This window comes from Fringilla coelebs, assembly GCF_963513975.1.
Source record: "Fringilla coelebs genome assembly, chromosome: 14".
NCBI classification, from domain to species: domain Eukaryota; kingdom Metazoa; phylum Chordata; class Aves; order Passeriformes; family Fringillidae; genus Fringilla; species Fringilla coelebs.
The window spans coordinates 16238400-16262320 of record NC_140040.1 but is presented as its reverse complement, the minus strand read 5'-3'; the positions used below and the strand labels follow the sequence as shown (position 1 = coordinate 16262320).

The window sequence follows — 23921 nt, the reverse complement described above, 5'->3', positions numbered from 1 at the left end:
TTAAATTTCATGTGCAGGGACTTTGTAAGCACTAGAAAAGCCAGTTAATCATCTCCCAAACTCTTTGTCACAACCTAAATGCTTTTAGATGATGAGAGTTGACTGGATTATAGTTAGTAAAACATGCACGGAAACTGCTGCTGCTTAGGTTTTCTGAGTAGCAGTGAAATAAATTCAAGAGCAAAACTTCTTTGCTCATGGATATATTCAAGAGCAAAATGTCTCTGCTCATGGATATGTGTGTCCAAAGCACTGGAGCTGTACTGCCTTCAAAACAGTACCTGGGCACTGATGTGCCTTGAGCTGAGCCCTGCCCTCTTGGCTGAGGCCAGTCCTTGTGTCTTGATGTGCTCCCAGAATAGAAAAGTCCTTTGAGCTTGTAAAGGATGGTTGTGTATAATGAGTGGCACACTTGAAAATCACCATAACCTGGTCCTTTGTGTGTAAAATGCACACCAGAATGCTGAGTTCTTGGGACCAGACCACTGTAGTGCATTCTGTGGTGTTCCTGATTCTCCAGATTAGCAGGGAAGAACAGAGGGTCTGTTTTAGCTCTTTGGAATAAATTTCTGATGAGGAACAGGCAGGATTTTTTTCATTACCTGAGGCGCCCTCCCTTGTCTTGTTACATCCTGTGTCAAAAAAACCCCATTTTTATCCAAAGAGTTTGTTAAATTGGCTGTTGAGTTAATTCTTGATGCAAAGGCAGTGTAGGTTTATGCAGAAGAACCTGTGGATAGCAGGAGCACTGTAGGATGTGGGAGATGGATTTCTCTTCATGATTTCTGGTTCCCTGAAGAGCTGGAGTAGAAACCCCTCTCCAGCTGTGCCACTGCCTGTGCTGCACCAGCACAGAGGGAGAAAATGCTCCCTGGAATTGGGATGTGCACTGCCTGTTGTCAAGCCCTCCTTGGCATTGCCTGACTCAGTAAATACATTCCCAGCAGGAATAATCTCCTGGCAGTTTGGCATGGAAGGCCAAAGTCAGTCCCAATATCAGGCTGGCAGGAATTTACTTGTGGTGTGTATCTGATTTCTGTGCTGCCCGTGGACATTTGTTGTGGAAAGGACTTTTTTGCCAACTGCTATGTAAGTAGCACATGCCAAACACCTCAGGAAGTTATCAGAAGGACAGGAAAAATGCAGATACTCTGTTAAAAAATCTGTCGTATTTTTTTGCACAGATGCTACCATTTTATTAGATTAATTCCTTATTTTAAACTGCTTATTGAATACGAATGTGGTTCTCCCATTTCCTTCTCTCCCTGTAGCAGTCCTTCCCTCAGGAATGAATCAGGTCCTTTTTAATAAATATGGAAGAACTTGGCCAGAAGTATTAAATCACATGCTATAAAAATAATCTAAGGCTTTAAACCTGTGATACTTCATTTTCTGATGAAACTGTTCATGGGTGATCTGAACTCTTTCCAAAACAGTTTTATTTCCTTTTAGATGCACCCCAGCCACCCACAGAAGAGACCTACATTCGCTCAGATGAGTACGGGACTTCTGCGAGGTTCAAAAGATCATCTGCTAAAATTCAGAAAAATGGAAGTCTAAATGTCGAAACCCTTGTTGTGGCAGATAAAAAAATGTTGGAGAAACACGGCAAGGAAAATGTGACAACATATATCTTAACAGTCATGAACATGGTAAGGAGTGGTGTCACTGAAGTGTCTTTTCTCTGGGGAATATTTGTGTGTCAGAGTAGGATCTTTTATTAAACAAATACTCATGACAAAAAGAGCAGAGACACCTCTTGCAAGCCTTTCTTCAAGCATCATCAAATGTAGTACTTTTATCAAAAAGCCTTTAAATACTTATCTTTAGAACATCACAGCTAATTAGAAAGTATTTGAAATGTTAAATTTTAATATACTTCCTGTGCAGTACAAAAAAGGCAGACACTCTGAAATTGAAACCTTCATTTAATCTCATGAAGCTTTATCTGTTTCATCTCACGTCTCCTAGAAACACTTATTTGAGAAAGCACAAATATATTTCTATAAAATTGATATCATTTGACTAGAAATATGTTTTTCTGCATGGCCTTGCTCTTTACTTTTGTACTGCAGAACTTGAGCTTTAACTTTGGCCTTAATCACACTTGATCCAGGAGAGCAAGGACAGATCAAAGCCCATTGAAGTCAATAGAAGGTTTTTGACTAAGTGTAGTTTGGGGCATAATTCTTCTGGGTTGAGCTCTTTTGGGTTAATCCTACAAGGTGTCTAACTCCATAAGTTAGTGCTGAAAATTGAAGTCCAAGGCAATAATAGAGTACATATGTTTAATCTATTAAAAAGGGATTATGCATGTAGGTGATATTTCCTCTCCAATAATCTTTGCAGGTCTCTAGTCTGTTTAAGGATGGAACAATTGGAAGTGATATAAACATTATTGTTGTGAGCCTGCTTCTTTTGGAACAAGAGCCTGTAAGTTGTGTCAGAGTTTTTGTCTGAGCTACTTCATTTGCTGCTGTTCATTGGGAGTTGGGGGCTCCCACATTATGTGCAGGGAGGTTTCTTAAGGCATAGAGTGTGAGAAGAAGATTAAAACTGCCAAAATCTCCAAATGACACTTTCTACTTTTCACTGCTTCTTGGGTTTTGATTCTAAATTCTTCATTTCTTATAAATATTCTTTAAAAGCATTGAAATGCTTCCAGTAAGATAAAATCTAATGCTTTCTAGCATTTCCTTGAGGAGAAATGGCTGGAATTAGAAGTCTATTTAATAAGTATTTAAATAAATGGAATAATTTTGAACTGAGCTTTCTAAGGTGTGGTGATCAAAAGTGCTAAGGAGTCAGAAGTCCCAAACTGAAGAAAACATGGAACAAAAGGTGGGAGTGGAGCCAATTCTTGTGTCAAAGGTGCTGGGACAAAAAAAGACAAAAATCTCTCTTGCTGAAAAGAAACTTGTGAAGGGTTGAGCTACTTGGATAATACTCTTCTTCCCTAGCAATTACAATTCACTATAATCACAATATTGAATACGGCTTGCTGTTCAGCATTCTCAAGAATCAAATATATTTGTACACTAATTCCAGCCACCAGCTTTGGAAATATCTGTGTTTCTGGGGAGAGGCCCAGCTTTGTTTTACAGTTGTAAGACATTCCCTCATCAGCTGACTCAGCCATCACAGACAGTCAACGTGGGAATACATAAACTGATGTGGAACAAATATGGAATATTAACTCCCTTTTCCCTAAGCAGCTCTTACTCTTTCAGTCCCCTTTCTCACACACTGCTGGAAACACCTTGTCTGTGTGTCTGTGTGTCCATCCCTCCCTGCAGGGCGGGCTGTTGATCAACCACCACGCTGACCAGTCCCTGAACAGCTTCTGCCAGTGGCAGTCTGCCCTGGTCGGGAAGAACGGGAAGCGCCACGACCACGCCATCCTCCTGACGGGCTTTGACATCTGCTCCTGGAAGAACGAGCCCTGTGACACTTTAGGTGTGACACCAAACCCTGGCTGGGACACCTGGGCCTGCCCACAGCAGGAGCTGAGCTGGCTTCAAATATGAGAGGCCCTTTTTGCACATTGTGGGGCTTGTTGTTGGTCTTCTTGAAGAGGGCAGGACAGTGTTATTTTTGGATTGTCACCTCTTCAAGGAATATTTTTGATTTTGAGAATATTTCTGAGCCACTCTATTTTTGTTTTCTTTTTGTGACTGTTTGCCTTTTTTTTTGAATGGGATTCCTCCCTAATTGGAGAGCAGTAAAGGCATGGGGGGTTGGGTTGAGGGGAGAATAATTTTTACAAATAAAGTGTAGTTGGAGAGGTTAGACTTGATTTATACTTTTTACATAGGAGTTCCTTAATTGTCAAATAAAAGTCTGCTGTAATTCCTCCATGATAAACCTGATGGAGTAGACAAGTGTCTCCACGTGCCAAAATAAACTGCCTTATTAGGACCAGTGCAGATGATATGTGAATTTGGAATTCTGTAGAGGAACAAGCTATTTTACTGCTTCCTTCCTTCCTCCAGGATTTGCACCCATCAGTGGCATGTGCAGCAAATACCGCAGCTGCACCATTAATGAAGATACAGGCCTTGGACTGGCTTTTACAATTGCTCACGAATCTGGACACAAGTAAGTTTCTTCTTCTGTAAACAAATATGTGAGTGAATGGAAACATAGCCTATTTAATATAAATCAGTTAAATATAGATCATTTGGATTGGCACATTCTAAATATAAGTAATTTGGAAGCCTGAGGAGTGGTAGTGAACTGGGTTCCATCCAGCTGGTCACTGGTCACCAGTGGGGTTCTGCTGGGCTCAGAACAAGCCAGTCCTCTTTAATACCTTTGATATTCCCACACTGCTCCCATATTCTGGCAGGCAAATCCATTCTGGTATCCCTGTGGTTGCTCTAAAAGGAGAGGGGTTGCTGCAGGTTACTGAAGCTTCCCTGGAGGAGTGATCTCTGAGTCTCTTGGAGGTCTCCTTTTCCCAGAAGACCCAGTGTTTCATAAAAAACTTTGAACCTGTCCTCTGTTCTCTCTACCTGTTTAATGAGTGATTTGGGTAAAACCCACCTTTGAAATGGTTTCTGCCTTTCTGTATTTATGTCCATTGGATTTCCATTTGTTTTCTATTGTAGAAAGTCTGTAATTTTCTTAGAACCTGATGTCTCTCATACAAAACCAGTAATAGTCTTTTGTGGGGTTTCAGCTATTCTTCTGATTGCTGAATTAAATCTAAACAAGGTGATCAGGTTTTGTTCTCAATAATTTTGAATTACCTTTCCACACCTTTGTGCATGGTTTTGGTTTCTAGTTTAGCACAGCTCAAGCTGGAGTCTGTCTCTCCACTGCTAGTAGAGAAGCAGAGTTTCTCTGTGTGGGACAAACCTAACATCAAGGCTTAGTTAAAAGGTCTTTATTTTTCAGCAACATTAATGCACAGAAAACCTTTGGAAAGCAGTGGTGCTGTATTCTGCTGATTGGTCAAGGCATGAAGCCTTCCCATTCTGCCTGACTGCTCCAGGACTATTCAGTTTTCATTGCACTGATATGCTCTGCAGTGCACACTATGACCTAATGTCTACCCCAGTGACCCTTTCACAGGTTTCTGTACATCTGAAGGGAAGCAAGGAATTAAAGAATAATCCAGCTGCACTGAGGCCCGTGGGAATTGTGCCAAAGCATTCAAAGAACCAGATATGTAATATGAATATTGTGTGATCCTCCTGTCAAACCAAGGCAGTTTCACTGACCTCAGTACATTTTTAGTGCCCTTCGATCGGTATTAGGAGAGAATCAGGCCCATAGCTTGTTTTTCAAGAATTATCCCACTTAGTCTCTTGATGTTCTCTTCCCTTTTTATTTTTTCTTATTTGCTTTGAGAGAGTCAAATTGGAATTTTTTTTCTTTTTTTTTTCCCCTTTGTTTCACATATTATTTGACCTTTCCTTGGTATACTTCCATGCTCCTAATATTTATCTCTTGAGAAAAGCCTGTGCCAGACACAAAATGTCTTTATGATCATTTGTCATGTTCATGGTCCTGAGACTACCTAAAATATGATGTAAGACAACAGAAAATGGTTTCTGTGATGCAGAGATTCTTGGAAAGAAACAACCTGTGGCAGCTTTGGAGGCGCTGAGGTCCACTGTGAATGCATTAAACAGAGGTTTCACAGGGGGGAATATCACACTCTGTGATCCACTGAAAGCTTCAGTGGTTAGACATTTTACTGTTTTGTTAGACATTTTAATAATTTTCTAAAGTTTGTGTTTTTACCTGAAACCTTAGCAGCTCCTCTGGGTGTTCAGAGCCCGTTGTGTCAGTGGGATATAAGCTGGGAATTCTCTGGCTGCAGGGCAGGGGAACACCATCTTTTATGGGGGGTTCTAAAACACTGCCTCAGTTGGTACTTTTTTGTCCATTTATAGGAATAGCCATATATTTTAGGAAGTTTGGAGCCTCAGCTGGTGGCAACACATGCAGTAACTCTGATGAGCCTGTAATGATTTATAACAGCAGAGGCTTGAGTCCAGTAAATGAGATATTCCCTGCACATGCACAGATTACATTTATAAAGTCACCAGCGTTCTACAATATTGAAGTAACAGATGATGAAATTTCTGTCCCAAACACATTGAAATTCACAGATGTCCCATACAGTCCGTAAAATCAGAACAGGGAAAAGAAAACCTCTAAAAATTAGCTTTATTATATCAATAAAATCCCTATAATATGTAATGATAATGTGATTTTTTTACTATTTCTTATTATTTTTAATATCATCCTAAACTCTCCTAGTGAAAGCAGGGCCTCCTGAGGCTCAGACTGAGCAAAACACCCCATAAGAGGCAGTTTTCCCAGTAAGAGGCTATTCCCATTAAACAGTTCCAGTCTAGACAAAATGACACCGTATAACAAAGGTGAGGAAACCAATGTGATTTGCCTGAGATAACATAGCAAGTTAGTGGCCAAAATTAGAAAAAATAATAATATTTTTGTATTCATACTTCTGTATTCTATTCATTCACACCCATTTCCTTTGCTACAGATGGAGCCCTGTAGCTCTTCCCCCGATCAGGAAGGCAGTTGTGGTGTGTAAAGCACATTCCTGGGGGTGGTGTTTCCCTGGATTGTGATCTCCACAACATTCATGCTGGCAGGCATTGTCCCTGGGCAGAGAGGCTCTCACTGCTGTGCAGGTTTTGAGCTGACAGATCCCTAGGGAAGGACAAGTGTGGCTGAACATGAGATCTGTGGTGTCCATCCACCCCAGCATGGGACTGTTCTGCTTTGGGGTGGGAAATGGTAAACTGGGAACCCTGGCACAGCCTGCAGCTCCTCTGGGCAGTGTCCTGTCACTGTGGGGTCCTGTCACTGGCACCACTAGGGCTCTTCCTTGCAGCCTGACCATCCTTTCCCATCAGTGTGTGATGACAAAAATTGCTGCTAATTGAAACTTGTACCAATGCTGATTTGTGCGGTGCATAAGTTTTCATCCCTTTGGAATGAAAGGGATGAGCTCCACCTTCCCTGTGGAGTTCAAGCATAGAGCTGTAACCAGAAAATGTTTCTTTTCCCCCATATTTTTTTTCTTGCTTCTGTTTAATCTAGACTCTCTCTCTCCCACCTGGTTCTCTTTCCAGCTTCGGGATGATTCACGATGGAGAAGGAAATGCTTGTAGAAAAGCTGAGGGAAATATTATGTCTCCCACACTCACTGGAAACAATGGAGTGTTTTCTTGGTCTGTGTGCAGCAGGCAGTATCTCAACAAATTTCTCAGGTAGGTCAGATGTAAATCTGGGCCAGTGCCAGGGAATGCAGCTTTAGTAACTGGGCTTGACTTCTTGAACAGCATAAAAATTACTGAAGTGTGAAATTCTCCTCCTTTCAAATGGGCTCAAACCCTTGCAGTGTGTGAGCCCACCCCTTGGGCTCCTGAAGCAGTGAGGTGGTGTGGCTGGAAGGGCTTTTTTGTCCTGCCTTGTTTCAAAAGCAGGAGTTTCACCCTCCAGGAATACCCTGCAGTAATGACTGGCATATCATTCTTTCCCAGGCATTCCTGTCAGCAGCTGGGTTTGTTGGAGAATGAGTAGGAAGCGCACACAAAAGAGGGCAGACACAGTGGTACCAAAGTCATTACAAAATGTAAATTAACATCAGTGGCCTTTCTCACTGGAGTTTCTCTCTTGATCTAGCTCATGTCACGAGTAAAGGCCATTTTACATTTTTCACATCCTGTTTCTGAGAGAAACAAAGAGGGAGAAAGGGAAGGTTGTCAGGTTTTTTCCCAGTGTGTTGTCATTACTCAGTGATGCCTTTAGAGGAACTGTTCTTCAACCACTATTTAATTCATGATTACATTAATCTTTCCTTTATTTTTTTTTTGTCATTCAGGGATAGACTATATAGAAATGCTAAAAAATGTGTAGGAAGTATTTTGAGCAAGAGCAACACAGGCATTTTAGATCTTAATTCCTTAGAGTGAGAAGCAGGCACCTCAGTAGTTTGTGGATCTGGTTCTCGAATTCCCAGTCAATATCTTTGAGCAGCAGCCAGAAAAGGTAATGGAGTTCTGGGGGTTTTTTCATGCTGCAGGTGATGGAATGCATTTTTTGTACAGAAGCAAATTGCAAGCTAAAAAGTGACATGAGCCCTCCATCCTGCCACATGGTCCCAGAGTCTGGCACTTGGGAGGCAAATCCAGCACGGATTCCCTTCTGTGCACAGGGGCTGCCAGGCAGAGATGAGGGGAAAAGGGGGAGCTGGGAGCTGTGCCCTGCTCAGCCTGGGACACACACCCTGCAGCAGCCTCCTGGCAGCTCCACACAGCCCAAACCCTGCAATGGACCCTGTGCCTGCTCCTGCTGCTGGCTCCTCACCTGGGGAATCCACTGATGGGCAGCTCGCTCTTGGTTATCCAGGAATGCAGGGAGGCAAGGAATGGACATCATTCTTTCTTGTTGTCACAACAGTCCCAAAGCCTGGAAATTCCTGCTTCCTTAAAACTTTGCAGGCCAGGCTACCAACAAGATGCCAAGAGCTTTTGGTTCCTGCACATAGATGTTGTTGTTTCAGAGCATACCTCTAAAACTAGTTAAAGGTACTGTATACCATATTATGTATTTGTGCTGGTCTGTAGCAAATTAAAATATTTTGATGTCAAGATCAGAGTCATGATTAATTTACCTTCTCATTATAGTACAGCTCAAGCTGCCTGCCTGATTGATGAACCTAAGCAAACAGGACAGTATAAATACCCTGACAAACTGCCAGGGCAGATCTATGATGCTGATACCCAGTGCAAATGGCAATTTGGAATGAAAGCAAAACTATGCAACCTCAGCTTTGTAAAGGTACCTATCCATGCACTTTTGGGAGCTTACAATGGCATGAGAGAACTGCAGTGCACTCAAAAAGTACAAGTACAGGGCTCTTCTGAGGCCTGGGCTATTTCTCTGCCTTATCTGGCTTGGCAATTTGCTTTGAAGGTACTGGCCTCTTTTGAGGAATATCCCAGCCCCAGGGGAGTTTCAGAAGGAAATGTGTTCCTTCCAGGAGTCATAAGGGGGGCAGCTCGAATCCACATCAGCCATGAACCCTTGCCTGCTGTGCTAAGGGAAATTTGCAGGCAGTAGAGTTTTGATCAAAGCTTGTGTGGGGTAAGAAGGACTCAGTTTCTTGTGTTTTACTTTTATGACAGCAAAAAGCCTGGGAGAGATCTATGGGGTTATTTTAGAGCTATGAAATGTAACTTATACTCTTGACTTCATGATGAATGATTAATTTAGATTAACCTATTGTTTTAATGACTGTTACACTCCTTACTGGTCTCTTCAGAGAAGGCATTTTTTAAATAAGCTGGAGTGCTCATTTTGAAAAAGGTATAGTAATTTCTTTTACTCCTGTTATTATCCTGGAGTATTCTGATTTATTATATACTAACTACATTATTCAAGTGGTGGCAGCTGTGTTTCTTCCACAGCTAATAGACAAGGAAGAGGGAGTGTACAGCACTGTGCACAGACTGCCTTTCCAGATATCTTCTGTGGTTTAGAAAAATCTTGTCTCTTCACAGTATTATAGTCCCTGCAGACACGATGAAATTTTAGCCATGAACTTTTTAACACTGTTTGTATTCTATTATAATCTCACACTCAATATAATTTTAAGAAATATATAGTGAAATGGTGCATAAACAAGAAGGCTATATATAGGGTATGTCTGTGCTAGGAAACTTAACCCAGGCTTTTCCAAATTCAGACAAGTTTATTTATACGTCTTTTAAGGTAGCAAAAGCAAGTTTCATTGGTTACTCTTTTTAAATACCAGGAAATAATGGAAATTATGAGCACTGTAGTGAGTACTGTTTCCTTTTCAGGATATCTGCAAATCCCTTTGGTGTCACAAAGTGGGTCACAGGTGTGAGACAAAGTTCATGCCTGCAGCAGAAGGAACAGCTTGTGGTATAAGCATGGTAAGTTGTTTTATAAATAAAATATTGTCATCCTAACTGGAGTTTAGGCTGTGTTTGGTCAAACACAAGGTCCCATCAAAACCAGTTTTTGCCAGATCCCTCCAGATTTGCCATCCTACACTTTGAGATTTCTTTGTAAATGATTCCACTGAGATGCATACTCGGGATGAGGCCTCCCAGTGGTACCTGTCTGATGGCAGGGTCTGGTGCCTCTCCCAGGGAGCTGTGGGATCAGATATCTCTGGCAAATCTAAATCAGCTAGAAAATACATGAATAATAACAGGAGTTAGATCAACATTTCCAATTCCACTCTGATATGAGCATACCTTAAGGCATACTATTTGCTGTACAAAGGCCATATTTTCATCAGAGATCACCACCAAAAGAGCTTATTTGTTTGAGTCAAACCTTCTAATTTACACTCATTTGTTTGTATTTACCCTCTTTTTTTTGCATTTATTTGAGTTGAACCTTCTAATTTACTCTCATCTGTAGTTATGCAAAATATTTTCTTTATATAAGATTTCTCCCAGCAGAACATTGTTTTGATTTGATACTGACAAACGTTCTATTTTGCTTTTTCTCTTTGTGCAGTATTTCCTAACTGAATCATGGAAGGGAGACATGTTAGCAGAATTCTGGGAGGCTGTGTGTAAATTCCATGGGAAGTGTTGAGGCTCTGCAGCTCAGGGTCACAAAGTAACATGGATTTTTGGGGGAAGAATAAGGCAGCAAAAAAGCCCTCTTCAAGAGAACAGTTTTGAAAATTTGCTACCTCAGGGATCTTCAACTCAAAACCTGGACAAATATTAGAACATTACCTATGTATGCCCCTGTATGGATCAATGCCCCCCTCCAGAGTCCTTGTCCTGCTGCGAGCTGTTCATTGGGCTCAGCGGGTGACCCCATGAGGATCAACACTGAACCTTTTAAATGCTGGGTGTTTTTTTTTTCCTTTTTTGCATCTCCCAGGTGCTGCTGACTGTGTTTTGTGTCCTGTCTTGCAGTGGTGCCGCAGAGGACAGTGTGTGCAGTACGGGGAGCACGGGCCCAAGCCTGTCCATGGCCAGTGGTCTGCCTGGTCCCCCTGGTCCGAGTGCAGCCGCTCCTGCGGAGGGGGGGTCACCTATCAGGAAAGACACTGCAATAATCCAAAGTAAGACATGGAAAGGGAGTGTTTGCACTCTACTCATGCTCCTAGGGCAGGAAACGAGCATGGCCCATTTCTGCAGGGAAATGTTTGTTGGGCTTTCTCCTGTGTCCAGTACGAGCAGCCCGTGGGTGGAAGACAGATCTGTGTCCTAACACCAGCAAGCAGAGGGAGGCTGCAGACTCCTGCAGTACCTCAGCATCTCCAGCCCAACTTGCTTCCTTTATTTTGGGATGCTGCAGTTTATCAAATACCTGCAGAAGGAAGGAAGCACTGTACAGACATTTTTACATTTTACACTTTTAAATTTTACATTTAAGGAAGCACCATAGAGACATTTTAACACCTAACAGCCTACGAGCAGGAGAAAAAGATCTTAAAAGCTATTAAGACTTCTACTGAGATCATATTATCCAGGATGATAAGGACAGATGTCTTTGCATGCCTGTCATGTCCTTTACATTCTTTTGTATTTCATGAGTCAAGTGAAAGTTGCTGATCCCTGGAATTGTGTGCTAAATCATGAAACATTTTTTTTATTTGCCTCTAATTAATATCTTATCTATGTAAATACTATTCATCATAATAAGCATTTCAAATTAGATTAAAAGTGTTAACTGACCAGCATCTTTCCCAAGTACTCAACTCACTGCAGCTTACAAGAAAAGAAGGGTTTCCCTGTTTTATTTCATGCACAAATTCAGCAGGCATGGACACATGAATTCCTCATTGCACACAGTAAAAGCAGCATTTAAGCTGCAGTAATAAAAAGCAGAGAAAATATGACACAGTTTATATGAGGCTGTAAAGAAGCCTCTCATCTACTATACAATGCTGCAGTATAATATCCATGCTTCATATACTATGTTATAGGAGAATGTGAGTTAGTTAAAATAGTCTTTATTACCCACAGTCAAGCCAATTTTTGCAGATCCGTAGCAGAGTGTTTTATCAGCCTTTTTCGTTGTTTCTCAGTTCATTTTCATAAATAAAATTACTTGGATATTTTCCTTTTTTAAGCAGTTTAGCACAAGAATGCAGGGTCTCAGTTAGAGGCCATATGTATATATTTTGGTCTTCCTGCTTTGGTCCCTGCTTTTCTTGCTGAATGGGTATGGCTGCACATTGTTCTCTGCATTTATGCATAAGCTCCCCCTTGCTCTCCTTGTGTGACAGGAGAATGTCCAGGGGTGGAAATGGTTCAGTTTGGTGCTCTGGTGTGATTTATAAAGATTTCTGGGAGCTTCAAACAGGATCTCTCCAACATGAAGTGTGTCAGCTGCTGTAGCATTTAGAACTTTCCTTCAGAGTGAACTGTCTGTTCTAATGAAGTAAGATTTGATGTAACCAAGTCATACTTGGTACCAGAGCTGGATCATGCTGACACTAGATTTAATTCCATTGTATTAGTAGTAATCCAGTTAGGGCAAGGAGAACATGGTATAATTCTCTCTCAGAGTTACATTGATGGAATAACAGGAGTGTAAATAAGCCACACAACAGTGCACAAATGTCCAGGTAGCTGTATTTGACATCACAGCATTTTGTATGAATGTGGAAACAGAAAAAAAATAATATCATCTATTTTCAATGCTACACCACACAGAATGATTTAAGGACTAGTCCCTGTTCATTGTTAACCTCTAAAATTATACAGCAATTCAGAATAATGATTCCTTTCTTTCTGAATTTCTGAAATGTATTAATATATTGATACAGATATGTATGCTATTTTATATGTGATATATTCATGTCACTTTTCCTAATCCAGATTTGTGTAGGAGCTGATGTTTGTTTTGTTCAAAAGCTTGATAGATGATTTTGAAAAGCAGAATTTTGAAATGACAAAGAATGATATTTCTGAAAATTAGATTAGAACAAGGGTGGGGCTCTGTGAAGAACTGACTGGACTCTAAAATGAAATAACAATGATTGACATTTTATGAACATTGAGGGAAATGTCTCAGTTTCTGGTGATTTAAAGGTGACCCACGTTACCAGAAACTTAAGGGCAGGTGAGGAATACAGCCTGAGGCTGTTGTGTGTGAAAATCTTGTTACCTGTGTGAATTTGTGAAATCCTCCTCTCGCAAATAACATCCAACAATTCAATTCCCATCCTCCTGCCAATTTTCAGGCAGCCCTTGTGAGCACACCCAAACAGCTCTGGGTATAGCTTTGGAATTCCCACTGGAGCTGTGCACAAATTCTCACCGACAAACACCCATGGGGATCACCTGCAGTCCACAGAGCTGGGCAGATTTGCTAAAATCATTATGTTCCTGTAAATTGTCACAGTGCAATTTCATGGATCTGGTTTTCATACACCACAGCACTTTACAGTTGAGGTACTTTTCCAAGATAGAAGTTGATTGCATAATTTAATGGTTTGGCTGGGAAAGAACCCGAAGAGTGCCCGAGAGATTTAAATTAATACCTGAATCATATCTGTGGGACTGCATCCTGCACCTCACAATAGTGCATTGTTCAGCAGAGCAGAATGGAGTTGTAGGCATGTGTGCAGTCAAAAGACTGAATCAAAACTGCTTGAACACACTTTTAAAAATCTTTTGTACATAACATCTGTAACGGGGATTACAGAAAATGTGAGATGTAAAGTGATGCAAATTAATGATGCCATTTAAAATACTTCTAAAAAACAAATACTGTGAAAGGCATTTTAGACCTTTCAGATTCATGCAGAATAATAAAGCTTTGTGATATTATCATAATATGGGCACAAGATGAGCAGAAGCGTTCTTATGTGAAATGAAATGATTACAAAAAGTGAAAATTAGGAGTCTGGAATTTCAGAGTCTTAATTCATTTGGTATTGCATGAAATACTTTCCTTGATCATATGAATTTCAGGATTTCTCACTCTGTGTGTTGTGTTGCAGGAAAAGTCATGGTTTAGGAACTCTACCCTTAAAAGGATACTTTAGAATTAATTAAAACTACTCTTGAAGCATTTTAGTATTTGAGTCTTATATGGAGTGGAGTGCTTACCATTTTGCACTCAGACTCCTTTTCCAAGTCTATCTTTGGAGACTTTTTCTTGTTGGCCTTTCTCACCACATTTCTCCCTTTTCCAATTATCCTCAGCAAGACCTCATGCAGGTCACCCTGTTTGTGTCAGTTCTGGAGGGGGCACAGAGGGTGAAAGCTTTAGGCTGTGTCTGTGCTGGGGGAGCTGTACCACTGCAGAAAAACTGAAATGTCCTTTGTGTAGGGCATTCCACTCTAAGTGTGGACACACAAACAGCTTCTGGGGGCAGTCCACCCAAACCTACTGGTGTTACAAACATCCTCAAGAAAAGCATGATTGCCTCGGTGTGGATAATAGTATTTCCATAGGAAATTGTACTTGTAGATCTCCATCTCTTTTCCTGTGAATTACTTAACTCCTACTGACATCTTGTTGGTAAAAATGAAGGTGGAGAAGTTTCCATCACTCTCAAGCCAACAGTTTCAGTAATGGGAATGTACTGTAATATTAAAATGCTGTAATGGAGCTGGGAAACAGAATGCCTCTTTCAGAGCTTTCTTAGTTTGGAGGAATTTTGTCCCATCCTTAAATGCAAGAGTGCGGCTGGAAATCACGATCTAGCCATAAATAATTCTATTATATTGCTTATTTGGTGGCATTTACTTGGAAGGAGGTTGCTTCTTTTCCTTACACTAAAGCAGATTTGTTCTCTGGGGTTGAAGGAGGTCAAAAATCCTCCATGTGCTGAAGCTGTAAAGAAAGTCTGTAGGGAATTGAGTCAGCACCCAACAGTTTGGCTGCCTTAACTCAAAGCTCTCACCAACTGCACAAAGTCAACATAAACACTCCCTGATTTCACTGATGTTCCATATCCTCCCTGCCCTTCACAGGCTGGATTGCCACCAACTAGGACAGAAAATTTGGCTTTAAGACCATCACCATTGTACCCAGTATCAGTGTAGCTGGCAGGTGACCTCAGGAAAAGTCAGGGGAAGTTGTTGTGGTTTTTTTCCACAGCACTGGTGATTTAACACAGCTTTAAACACAGTAATAGGTGGGTTTCCATCTCTTTCTCTGAAAGACTGTTTTGCAGCCCAGAATTCTGGAAAAAGCAGATATTGTGTAAGTAAAGCATAAAAAAGGCAAGTCCCAGCTTGGTTAGAGGGTTAGACATATGGGAGTTAAAATTCAAATTCGCAGCAAACAGAAGAAGCACCTGGATTTTCTCCTCCCTGTTGCACAGAGCTGTCTCCATGCTACTCCAGGTGTGAGCAAGCCATGGGATGAGTTGCATGGGATCCTTGGATGTGGGGTTTACTTACAGCATAGTGTTTAGGGATTTCAACAAACAGTATGTTTCAATTGCACATCTATACTCTTAGAATTTTAAATTTTTGCTTTCTGTTAATATTTACTGTTATTCAGTATCCTTTATATTATTCTGTTTTTTTTTTCCTAAATGTGTGTATAATATGGGCAAAGCTGTCCACTGAAAGTTTTTATCTGTTCTTTCAAGTATGTAAGTTCCCAAATTTTTTAAAAAGTCATTACATAAATTAGTGCAAGTGTAGCATTGGTACATTTCTTTTCGCTTGGTGCCAGAAATGTATAATACAACAAAGAGTTCTTAGAATTTGTTATTTTGAAGACTTGGCTCAGTGCTTGCAGATGTGTATCTAAGCATTGTGAAACTGTACAAATGACATCAGTGAATTGCTAAGTTCAAAAGAGCAACTCTTGCATTTTACATTGTTTTACAATATCTGTGCACAGACCAAATGCTTAAAAAAAATTAATATTCTGATAACGTGAGGTATGAGCAAAGGAATAGAATATGTTCCTTCCATTCTGGCCAAGGTGAAGGAAAATGCCCAGGTGAGGTTTGCTGAAGTGGATGTGACATGTTTAAAATTAACTTGGAATTCCAGCACTTTCCTAAAGCTGGACAACTATGCACAATCCCTGTTTCCTCTGACTATTTAAAAGCACATTTTTTCAAAACGATTTAAAAAATAAATGAACAAGCAAATGTAATCATTCATTCTCTTTTTGTTTGATCAGTGTTATGTTTTCCTTTATTAACTCTAATTGTGATAGGTAATTCTTTGCACATGTTCATTCCTTGGTTACAGCAGAGTAAAAATAGCTGTATAACAAGGTTGAACCCAGCCAGTACCAAATAGCCCTATAAATTTAAATTAGTGCAAACATGACTCACCTCTAGATGGTTGCATCTTTGCTGAGTCTGCAGCGATCCAAGCAGATAATTCATGTCAACCGCTTTGCTTGGTTTTAGGAACCATGAAAATTAATGGCCCATATAAGAAATCCTGACCTCCCAGGGCAGGATGTCCCCTCCTGTCCCCTGTATTCTCACACACATGTAACATGCCAATCACACAAAATCAGACTTGGCAAAACCATCTTTTCCTCTTCCCTTTGCAGGCCGCAGTACGGCGGGAAGTTCTGCCAAGGCTCCGGCCGTGTCTATCAGCTCTGCAACAAGCAGCCTTGCCCAGCAGGCAGCCTGGACTTCCGAGCCCTGCAGTGTGCAGAGTACAACAGCAAACCCTTCCGGGGCTGGTTCTACAAGTGGAAGCCCTACACCAAAGTGGAAGGTGAGAGTGGCCCCGCTCTCAGGGACGGGGAGCTCTGAGCGCCCGCGCGTGCTGGGCGAGCATCACCCCTGTGAGCACACCCAGGCTCCTGGGGCTGGTGAGATGTGTTTGCTTTCTGGCAGAGCTGGAGCCAGGCTGCTGTGTGATCCTGCCTGCAGGGACATGCAGGATTGATTTGGGCTGGGAATTCGAGTCCTTGTCCTCACCGTGACTCCCCGGCTGCTGCCGCCCCTCTCTCTCTCATTTTGTATTCCATATTGCTTAGTCTGAAGCCCAAGCAAAACAACTTCCATGGAGTTTTCAGCATGGGAAATGTAAGCTTCCACAATAACACTACCAGAATCTTCCTTCTTTTGGAATGTTCTCAGATTTCGAAATGTAGCAGTAAATCAACCTTTTGACTTTTCTGCTGGTATGGTCCCATGAGAAGGGGAAATGCAAACAATGTACTGGCATACATTTTTTAAAGTCATCTTTTACTGAGAGATCTTTATCAAGTTCACGTCTCAATAACTATTTCTGTTATTTTGCACAAGCGAGTTTATTTTTACTTTATGCATCTTAATTTTGCAAATATTTTGAATCAGTATTCACTTTTATCAGCTAAAACAAATATTTTCTCCAGTTTGAAAGCACTACTGAATAAAAGTGTCTGAATTTTCTCACATCAGAGCTGCTTTGTTTAGCACATGAACAAATTTGCTTTTGATGATAATGTATATAATTAAATATATACATGCACATTCAATCATAGCATGATTATATTTTTTTCAAAAGTCTTTGTGGACGTTTCCATGGGTATTTAAAAATATCCTAACAGGCCATGAACAGAGGAAAGAAGTTTCACAGCATGTAGCAGTGGATGTTGTACAATAGGGCAAAAAGTACATTTTTTTAAAAGAAATTAAGGTGGCCTACATTGGTTTTAAAGGGAGGAGCTGTGTTTAGTAAAAGAGGCTTAAAATTAGGGACAAGGGGCAGAATTGTCAAAAGCAAGATGTCCCCAGGTGATTCTGAAGTTGAAAATGCCCATCCTTCCTCTCAGCTGCTCCTCCAAGATCTACATTTATCGTCCTGGAAACATGATCTGGTTTTCAAAATCGCCACAGACTCTCTGCCTCTGTGGAAGGCACTGCTGGAAATCCAGCTGCTGATTTAACAATAAAAGGATTCTCTTTTGAATCCAATTTCATGTTCTTAAAAACTGTTTTATTTGTTGCACTCCAATTTGTATTAAAACCCTGCATTTCAGCAGTTGTGATAATATTTATAATTTCATGACTGGTTTTGTCTGTGCAGAATTCATCAGCCCTTTATAAGCATAACACACCACCCGTGTGTCAGGAGAAATTTGACAATGGTTGGGATTTGTTGGAGGAAAAATACTTTTGTTAGGGGGAAGTCTGGCTGCAGTTCTAGCTTTCAGCTGAACTGGTCATTTGTGCCATGTTATCTCTTTCCCAATTTTAAATAAACTTCAGATAAAATTATTGCAGTCTCCCATTTATCTTAATAAAAATGAAATTGGAGCCTGTGAGGCAGTGGAACTGCAAGGAGGGTGCAGCAGCAGGGCTAAGGCAATGCTTTTACACTGAGTTTGAATTCTTAATTCTTTGTGTGGACAAGCAAACTCACGTGTGCTTTTAAAAAAGCATAATATGAAGTACTTTATTTAGCTATATTTCTATTTAGCTACATTCTGGTGTCCTAGGTTGTCATCATGCACAGTTCATCCTTGTATCTTATCTTACAGAATACAGGGAGAAACAACAGCCAAGATGCTTTTTATCTCCTTAAGAGTGCAGGTCTGCTAATGCTTCCTTGTCTTTTTTTCTGTTTGTTTGTTTTCTCCCCAGAGCAAGACAGATGTAAATTGTATTGCACAGCTGAAGACTTCGACTTTTTCTTTGCAATGTCCAGCAAAGTGAAGGATGGAACTCTGTGTTCTCCAAATAGCTATGATGTTTGTATTGATGGAATATGTGAAGTAAGATAAAATTAAGTTTCTTACAATCCTAATGTCTATCTTTTTTTTTTTTTTTTTTGTTTATTAGTGGGCAATTGACTCCTTTAGGGAAAATGCAGCTGTTTCTTCAAATTCCCTTTTGTCTGAGTCCTTCACTTGTGCCTTTTGGTTGCAGCAAGTAGGGTGTGATCATGGACTTGGTTCCAAAGCTGTGTTGGATGCTTGTGGAGTTTGTAAAGGAGATAATTCAACGTGCAAGTTCTTTAAAGGCCAATACTTGACCCAGCACAAAGCTAATGGTAAGGAAACTGTTCCTCATGACCATCAACTCACTGCTCTGCTGCGTCCCCATGCAATATATATGACTCCTACTCATTCAGGCAGTGGCTGAGGGTCCAGATGTGAGCAGAAAATCACAGGGAGAGTGAGAGGAGGGTTCACATTTCTCCTGTTTCTTGGTAACAAGAAGGCTTGGTAACAATAAGTCTTGGTCAGTTTAAACAATCCTCTTGTTTCTTAAGCTACAGTTTCCCTTTACACATGTGAATTTCCTCTTAAAAGAGATTTTAGGATTCAGGCAAATGAAAAAATAGCTGTCAGCAGCTCTGACTGGGATGGGACTGTGGAACATATAAAAAGTAATGCACAGCATAATGCCAAACATGACAGTATTTCCATGTCCATTTTCAAATTAAGTAGTCTGGAAGCTGTTTCAGTGGAAGATCCAGGCACTGGGAGGTGGACTTTTCCTTAGTGGACTGTCACAGGCTTCTTGGGAAATAATCTCACTGTGCTGCAGTTTTTCAGGCATAAAACACAGATAAGATTTCAGTACACACAGGGGCTTTTTGAGCATCTCTTTGCTGTTGGTCATAAGAAAAGTCCTTACTGCAGTACTATAGGCCAGGAGATTGCCCAGGATGGCGTAACGCAGCCCTGGCTGGCGGCAGGGAGATCCTCTGGTATCCAGGGCTTTGTGAAGGCTCTGCATCCCAGTGCACCTCACCTCACAGCCCTTGCTCTTGGCAGCAGTACCTTCCAACTACTGCAGGGAACTACAGCAAAAACTACAGCAGAGCCACCATCAGTGCGCTCTGCATTTTTCTAAGGTGAACTTGCTTTTTCTTGCCTTTAATCACAAGGAAAAATTTCAGGAATTGAAAAACCTCAGAGTCACCCTGATCACAGGCTGCGTGGGGCAGGGCGGGCCAGGGGGGGATGTTCAAATCAGAACTGGTGAAAACGGGCTGACTGGGTGGGTCAGTAGAGCTGTGCTGGTTTTCCAAGTGGCTCAGGGAGATGAGCCAGCTGTGTGCCTGCCAGCTGCCAACCCGTGGTGCCTCCTCTCCTCACAGACTACTACGCGGTGGTGACGGTGCCGGCGGGCGCGCGCAGCATCCAGCTGCAGGAGCTGCACGTCTCCCCCAGCTACCTGGCCGTGCGCAGCCTGGCCAGCAGGTACTACCTGACGGGAGACTGGACCATCGACTGGCCGGGGAAGTTCCCTTTTGCCGGGACGGTTTTTGATTATCAACGCTCCTTTAACCATCCCGAGAGTCTCTATGCGGCAGGACCCACTAATGAGACGCTGGTCTTTGAAGTAAGCCTGGCTTCTGTTTGTTCTTGCCCTGATGTCCATTGCAGAATTGGTAGCGACAGCTTCAGCTCTGCACTGGGGCTCTCAGAGAGATTAAAGAATAGTGTTGAGTCATGATAGCGTTTGGGCTTAATTGTGTGGTCAGTCATGCTGGATTGAAACGCCTTTCACTGCTTTACCGAGGTCTGAGGTTTACTAAACTGTCACAAATTCAGTCAAAAGGAAGGTGCATAAAACACCCTATAGCATAACTTCTGAGCTGCACCGTGGTGATGGAGATTATGAAGGCCTCCCATAGATGGCATGCAGTAAAATGCAATGATGTAAAAATTAAAGGTGCCGTTATGTCAATGCTCAATGGTTACAGGTTCAAATAATGCTTCTGAAACTGCAGGTGAGTGGAGCCATTTTCACATCCACCTTGGAATGCAGTCAAGATACCACACACAGCTTCCTGTAGAATGAATTTCTGTTGGTTCAGTTATTCTATTATATCTGTTTATCTCAAATTTGTGTCACCTGCTTTGTTTGCCAGATGCCCTGTGTTGAAACCATTGTAAGCAGAAAGGAAACTTGGTACTTACATTGTTAGTTCAAATCTTACAACTTTGAAATTGGTCTTTGCTACTGCTTTTCTGAGAAAAATCTCTTTCTGCATTAGATTGCTTAGCTAGATTTTTTTCCAAAATGCATTGGAATATCTGAGGGGCCATTTCTGGCAGAATCATCCAGGGCTTTGCTTCCTGTTAGCTCTATTAGTTTGCCCTTCTCAGCTCTAGCAGGGCTCTGGCTTCATCACTCAGCTGTTCGGTCTGTTTTGGTGAAACCTTCCTTCCGTGTGAGAAGGAAGGATCCCTCCCCAGCAGGGATTCAGTTCCTTCCCACACCTTCCAGCAGCACTCTGGAACATGCAGTGCCCCTGGGGAGCATGGCACAGGGTGCTGTGCCCCCTGGCCATGGCAGCATCCTGCTGTCCTTGCCCCCATCCCATATCCCAGGCTCTGGAATCTGCTCCCTCGCCCAGCTCGGGCCTGTTAAAGCAAGAAAGAGCAAGCACAGACTGGGACATGAAGTTTATTCTTCAAGGGTTATTAAAGCTTTCACAAGTGTCCAGAGGAGTGTGTGTTTGGAATACTGAAGAGCTTTGCTGCTCTTCCTGCTGGCTGAGTGATGGACTGAAATGTGTCCTTGGGAACTGCTGAAGGCCCTGGAGCATGGGCATGTTAGACCTCTGTAGGGTGAACACAAGTTTTAGAACAGGCAGTCTGACATGGGCCAAGGGTTTGTCTTTCCACAAATTGCCATCACAGTTCACAATGCCCTTTGCAAACATTTTTCCTCATTGAAGAATTTTCATTTTGGGTATGTGTGTTCGTAGGGATGTCCCTTTAGTCCGATCAGTTTGGTCTACCAAGCTCCAGACATGCTTCCCTCCCTGCAAACCATCTGCCTTGCACCAAAACCACCACGCTTACAAATACTGTGAAATGTTAAGCTGAACTCCCAGGAATCTTATTTGTCATAACCCAAAGTAGATTTGAGCTCTATTATTATTATTATTATAGAGCTGAAGTATGAATAATAAATCACCTGCAGGAAGACTTGGCTGCATATAATGCACATACTTTGCAGGATAAAGATTAAAGACAAGAAATTAATGCCAAATAGCACTTCTATTTTCATCCTTTCAAATTATGCTAAACAGTTTTATTAAGATGTAACATTTAACTGGAGGCTGTTGCTGCTTTCAGAGCTTATTTAAGCTTCCCTTGTATTTTTATTGAAATACCTACACCACTGGTATTGGTAGCTGGGGATTCTAATGACTAAAAATGTTATGTGTTCCCCAATTACACATATCTATGAACTGGATTTAAGATGGTTTTTTCCCCCTTTAATAATTTAGGCAAAATTCAGCAAGCTCAATTTTGAAAAAGAAACGCAGAATTTTCTGTAAGAGATCTGCATTATTTATACCTTACTAGTAACTTTAAGAAGCAAAAATGCCAGAAAACTGAAGAAATATGTTTTGAGAAACAAAATTGCTGAATGTCTGCTTGCTGCCATGATAGTGAAACAAATCTTGCTTCAGCTCTAAATACCAGAAACAGAGAGTAGGCTGAAAAAAAGGAGAGTTTGAGCATACTACAGTGTAGCTTTGTTTTCATTTTTATCTCACCTATAATTTTCAAAGAAGCACACTAAACTTTCCTGCTGCAATTTTTTATTCAATAAAATTAGTTTTATGTAAGATAAGATTTTCCAGGGTTTGGATCTCAACTTCTTGCTGTAATCTTTAGATTTTTAATTTTTTTTAAAATTAGGCTGTATTCAAAAGATATTTAATACTTTTTTTCCTAGATTAGGGCTGTTGTTTTTCTTCCAAAATAATTCAGTGTGAGCCCTAGTAAAATGGTGCACTGCAGGTATTGAGGATGTGGATAAATGGCATGTATAATACAGGAGCTTTTATTACTCAGGTGGGCTGAAAATGGAAGGTTTTGCAGCTGTATTTATTGCCATGCACCTATGACTGAAAGCCAGATTAAAGCAGCTTGTGCCCATTTCATTCTGCAGTTAAAATTTTGGTAGAGATTTGTGTGGTGACTGGAATGGTCCAGGTTTTTGCCTTTGTCTCTGCATGCCAAGCAGGCTGCAGGTATCCAGGAAGCTCAGGCTGTGCACAGTCCTCTGAGCAACATTCCCAGGAGAGGATGGGACCAGACAGGTCTGGCAAGTCTGTGCTCAAGGCAATCACTTCCTTTGAAATGCAGTCATCCTCCAAACTATTTTCTGGAAAGAGACAACTGAAGAATGTTTTGAGAGAGCAGAAGGAGATGCAAATAAGAAAAAAAGAAATCTTTAAGTTTCCCATTGCCTTGCACACCACAAGTTCAGCCTTGCAGTTCTATGGGATGTGGTGTATTTATATTTTATTGTACATTGTGTTCCTGTGCATCTGCTTTTCTGTCAGGCTTTTCAATAGTTCAGCTGAGCACGTTTCATTTGAGCAGACATTGCAGTCCTCAACACTATTCAAAAATGGGTGAGAGACCAGAAAAAGACATAAAGTGCTCTTCTTATTTACCCTAGAATTTCACCAAACACTCCCCTCCATATCTATACTCCTATATATTATAGATATGTAATTATGGGAATGAATCCTACTAAAAAGCACAAAAAGCAGTGACTCTGTAATTTAAGTGGGTTGTGGCAGAAAAAGTACAAACTGTAGTGGCCAGATACTTTCTGAAGAGAACATTGTGAGATGAATGTGAATTAATATGCACGACTAGTATTTCCTGAGCACAACTGCAGGAAGGGTGAATGCATGATGAGGTTTTAGGATTCATCAGGATCCCTTCTGGATTGTTCAGGAATTGATTTCACAGAGAGGAGGAAGGGAAAACTCAGCAAACTGATGTCCTTCAGAATTTGTGTATCAGTCTCCTTCTGAAGTTAACATTACTGATATTTTTGGTGATGATGGGTTTTCAAAGGCAGTAAAAGCTGAAGTGAAAGCATTCATGGACTCAGAAGACAGTTGCTGAAATGGCCCAATTTAGATTACATGAAATAATGGTCAGTGGTCAGAGGGGTGGAAATATTGTAGATGCTAATCTGGGATGAGAAATTGATACCAGCTTTTTAA

The 23921-nt window shown here is 41.2% G+C and overlaps 1 protein-coding gene across 2 annotated transcripts in view; it reads left to right on the top strand.

The window, feature by feature from the left end:
- Nucleotides 1-23921, top strand: part of ADAMTS18 (ADAM metallopeptidase with thrombospondin type 1 motif 18) — a gene marked incomplete at both ends in the record, with an annotated part of 76164 nt that overhangs the window by 31210 nt on the left and 21033 nt on the right. For both annotated transcript variants that reach the window (XM_084214877.1, XM_084214876.1), the window contains 12 exons: nucleotides 1453-1652; nucleotides 2350-2433; nucleotides 3297-3456; nucleotides 3993-4098; nucleotides 7119-7256; nucleotides 8676-8829; nucleotides 9855-9950; nucleotides 10959-11107; nucleotides 16534-16706; nucleotides 18563-18693; nucleotides 18848-18971; nucleotides 20028-20272. In XM_084214877.1, coding sequence (XP_084071003.1) covers nucleotides 1453-1652; nucleotides 2350-2433; nucleotides 3297-3456; nucleotides 3993-4098; nucleotides 7119-7256; nucleotides 8676-8829; nucleotides 9855-9950; nucleotides 10959-11107; nucleotides 16534-16706; nucleotides 18563-18693; nucleotides 18848-18971; nucleotides 20028-20272 — 1760 coding nt within the window. The remainder of the gene's footprint in view (nucleotides 1-1452; nucleotides 1653-2349; nucleotides 2434-3296; nucleotides 3457-3992; nucleotides 4099-7118; nucleotides 7257-8675; nucleotides 8830-9854; nucleotides 9951-10958; nucleotides 11108-16533; nucleotides 16707-18562; nucleotides 18694-18847; nucleotides 18972-20027; nucleotides 20273-23921) is intronic.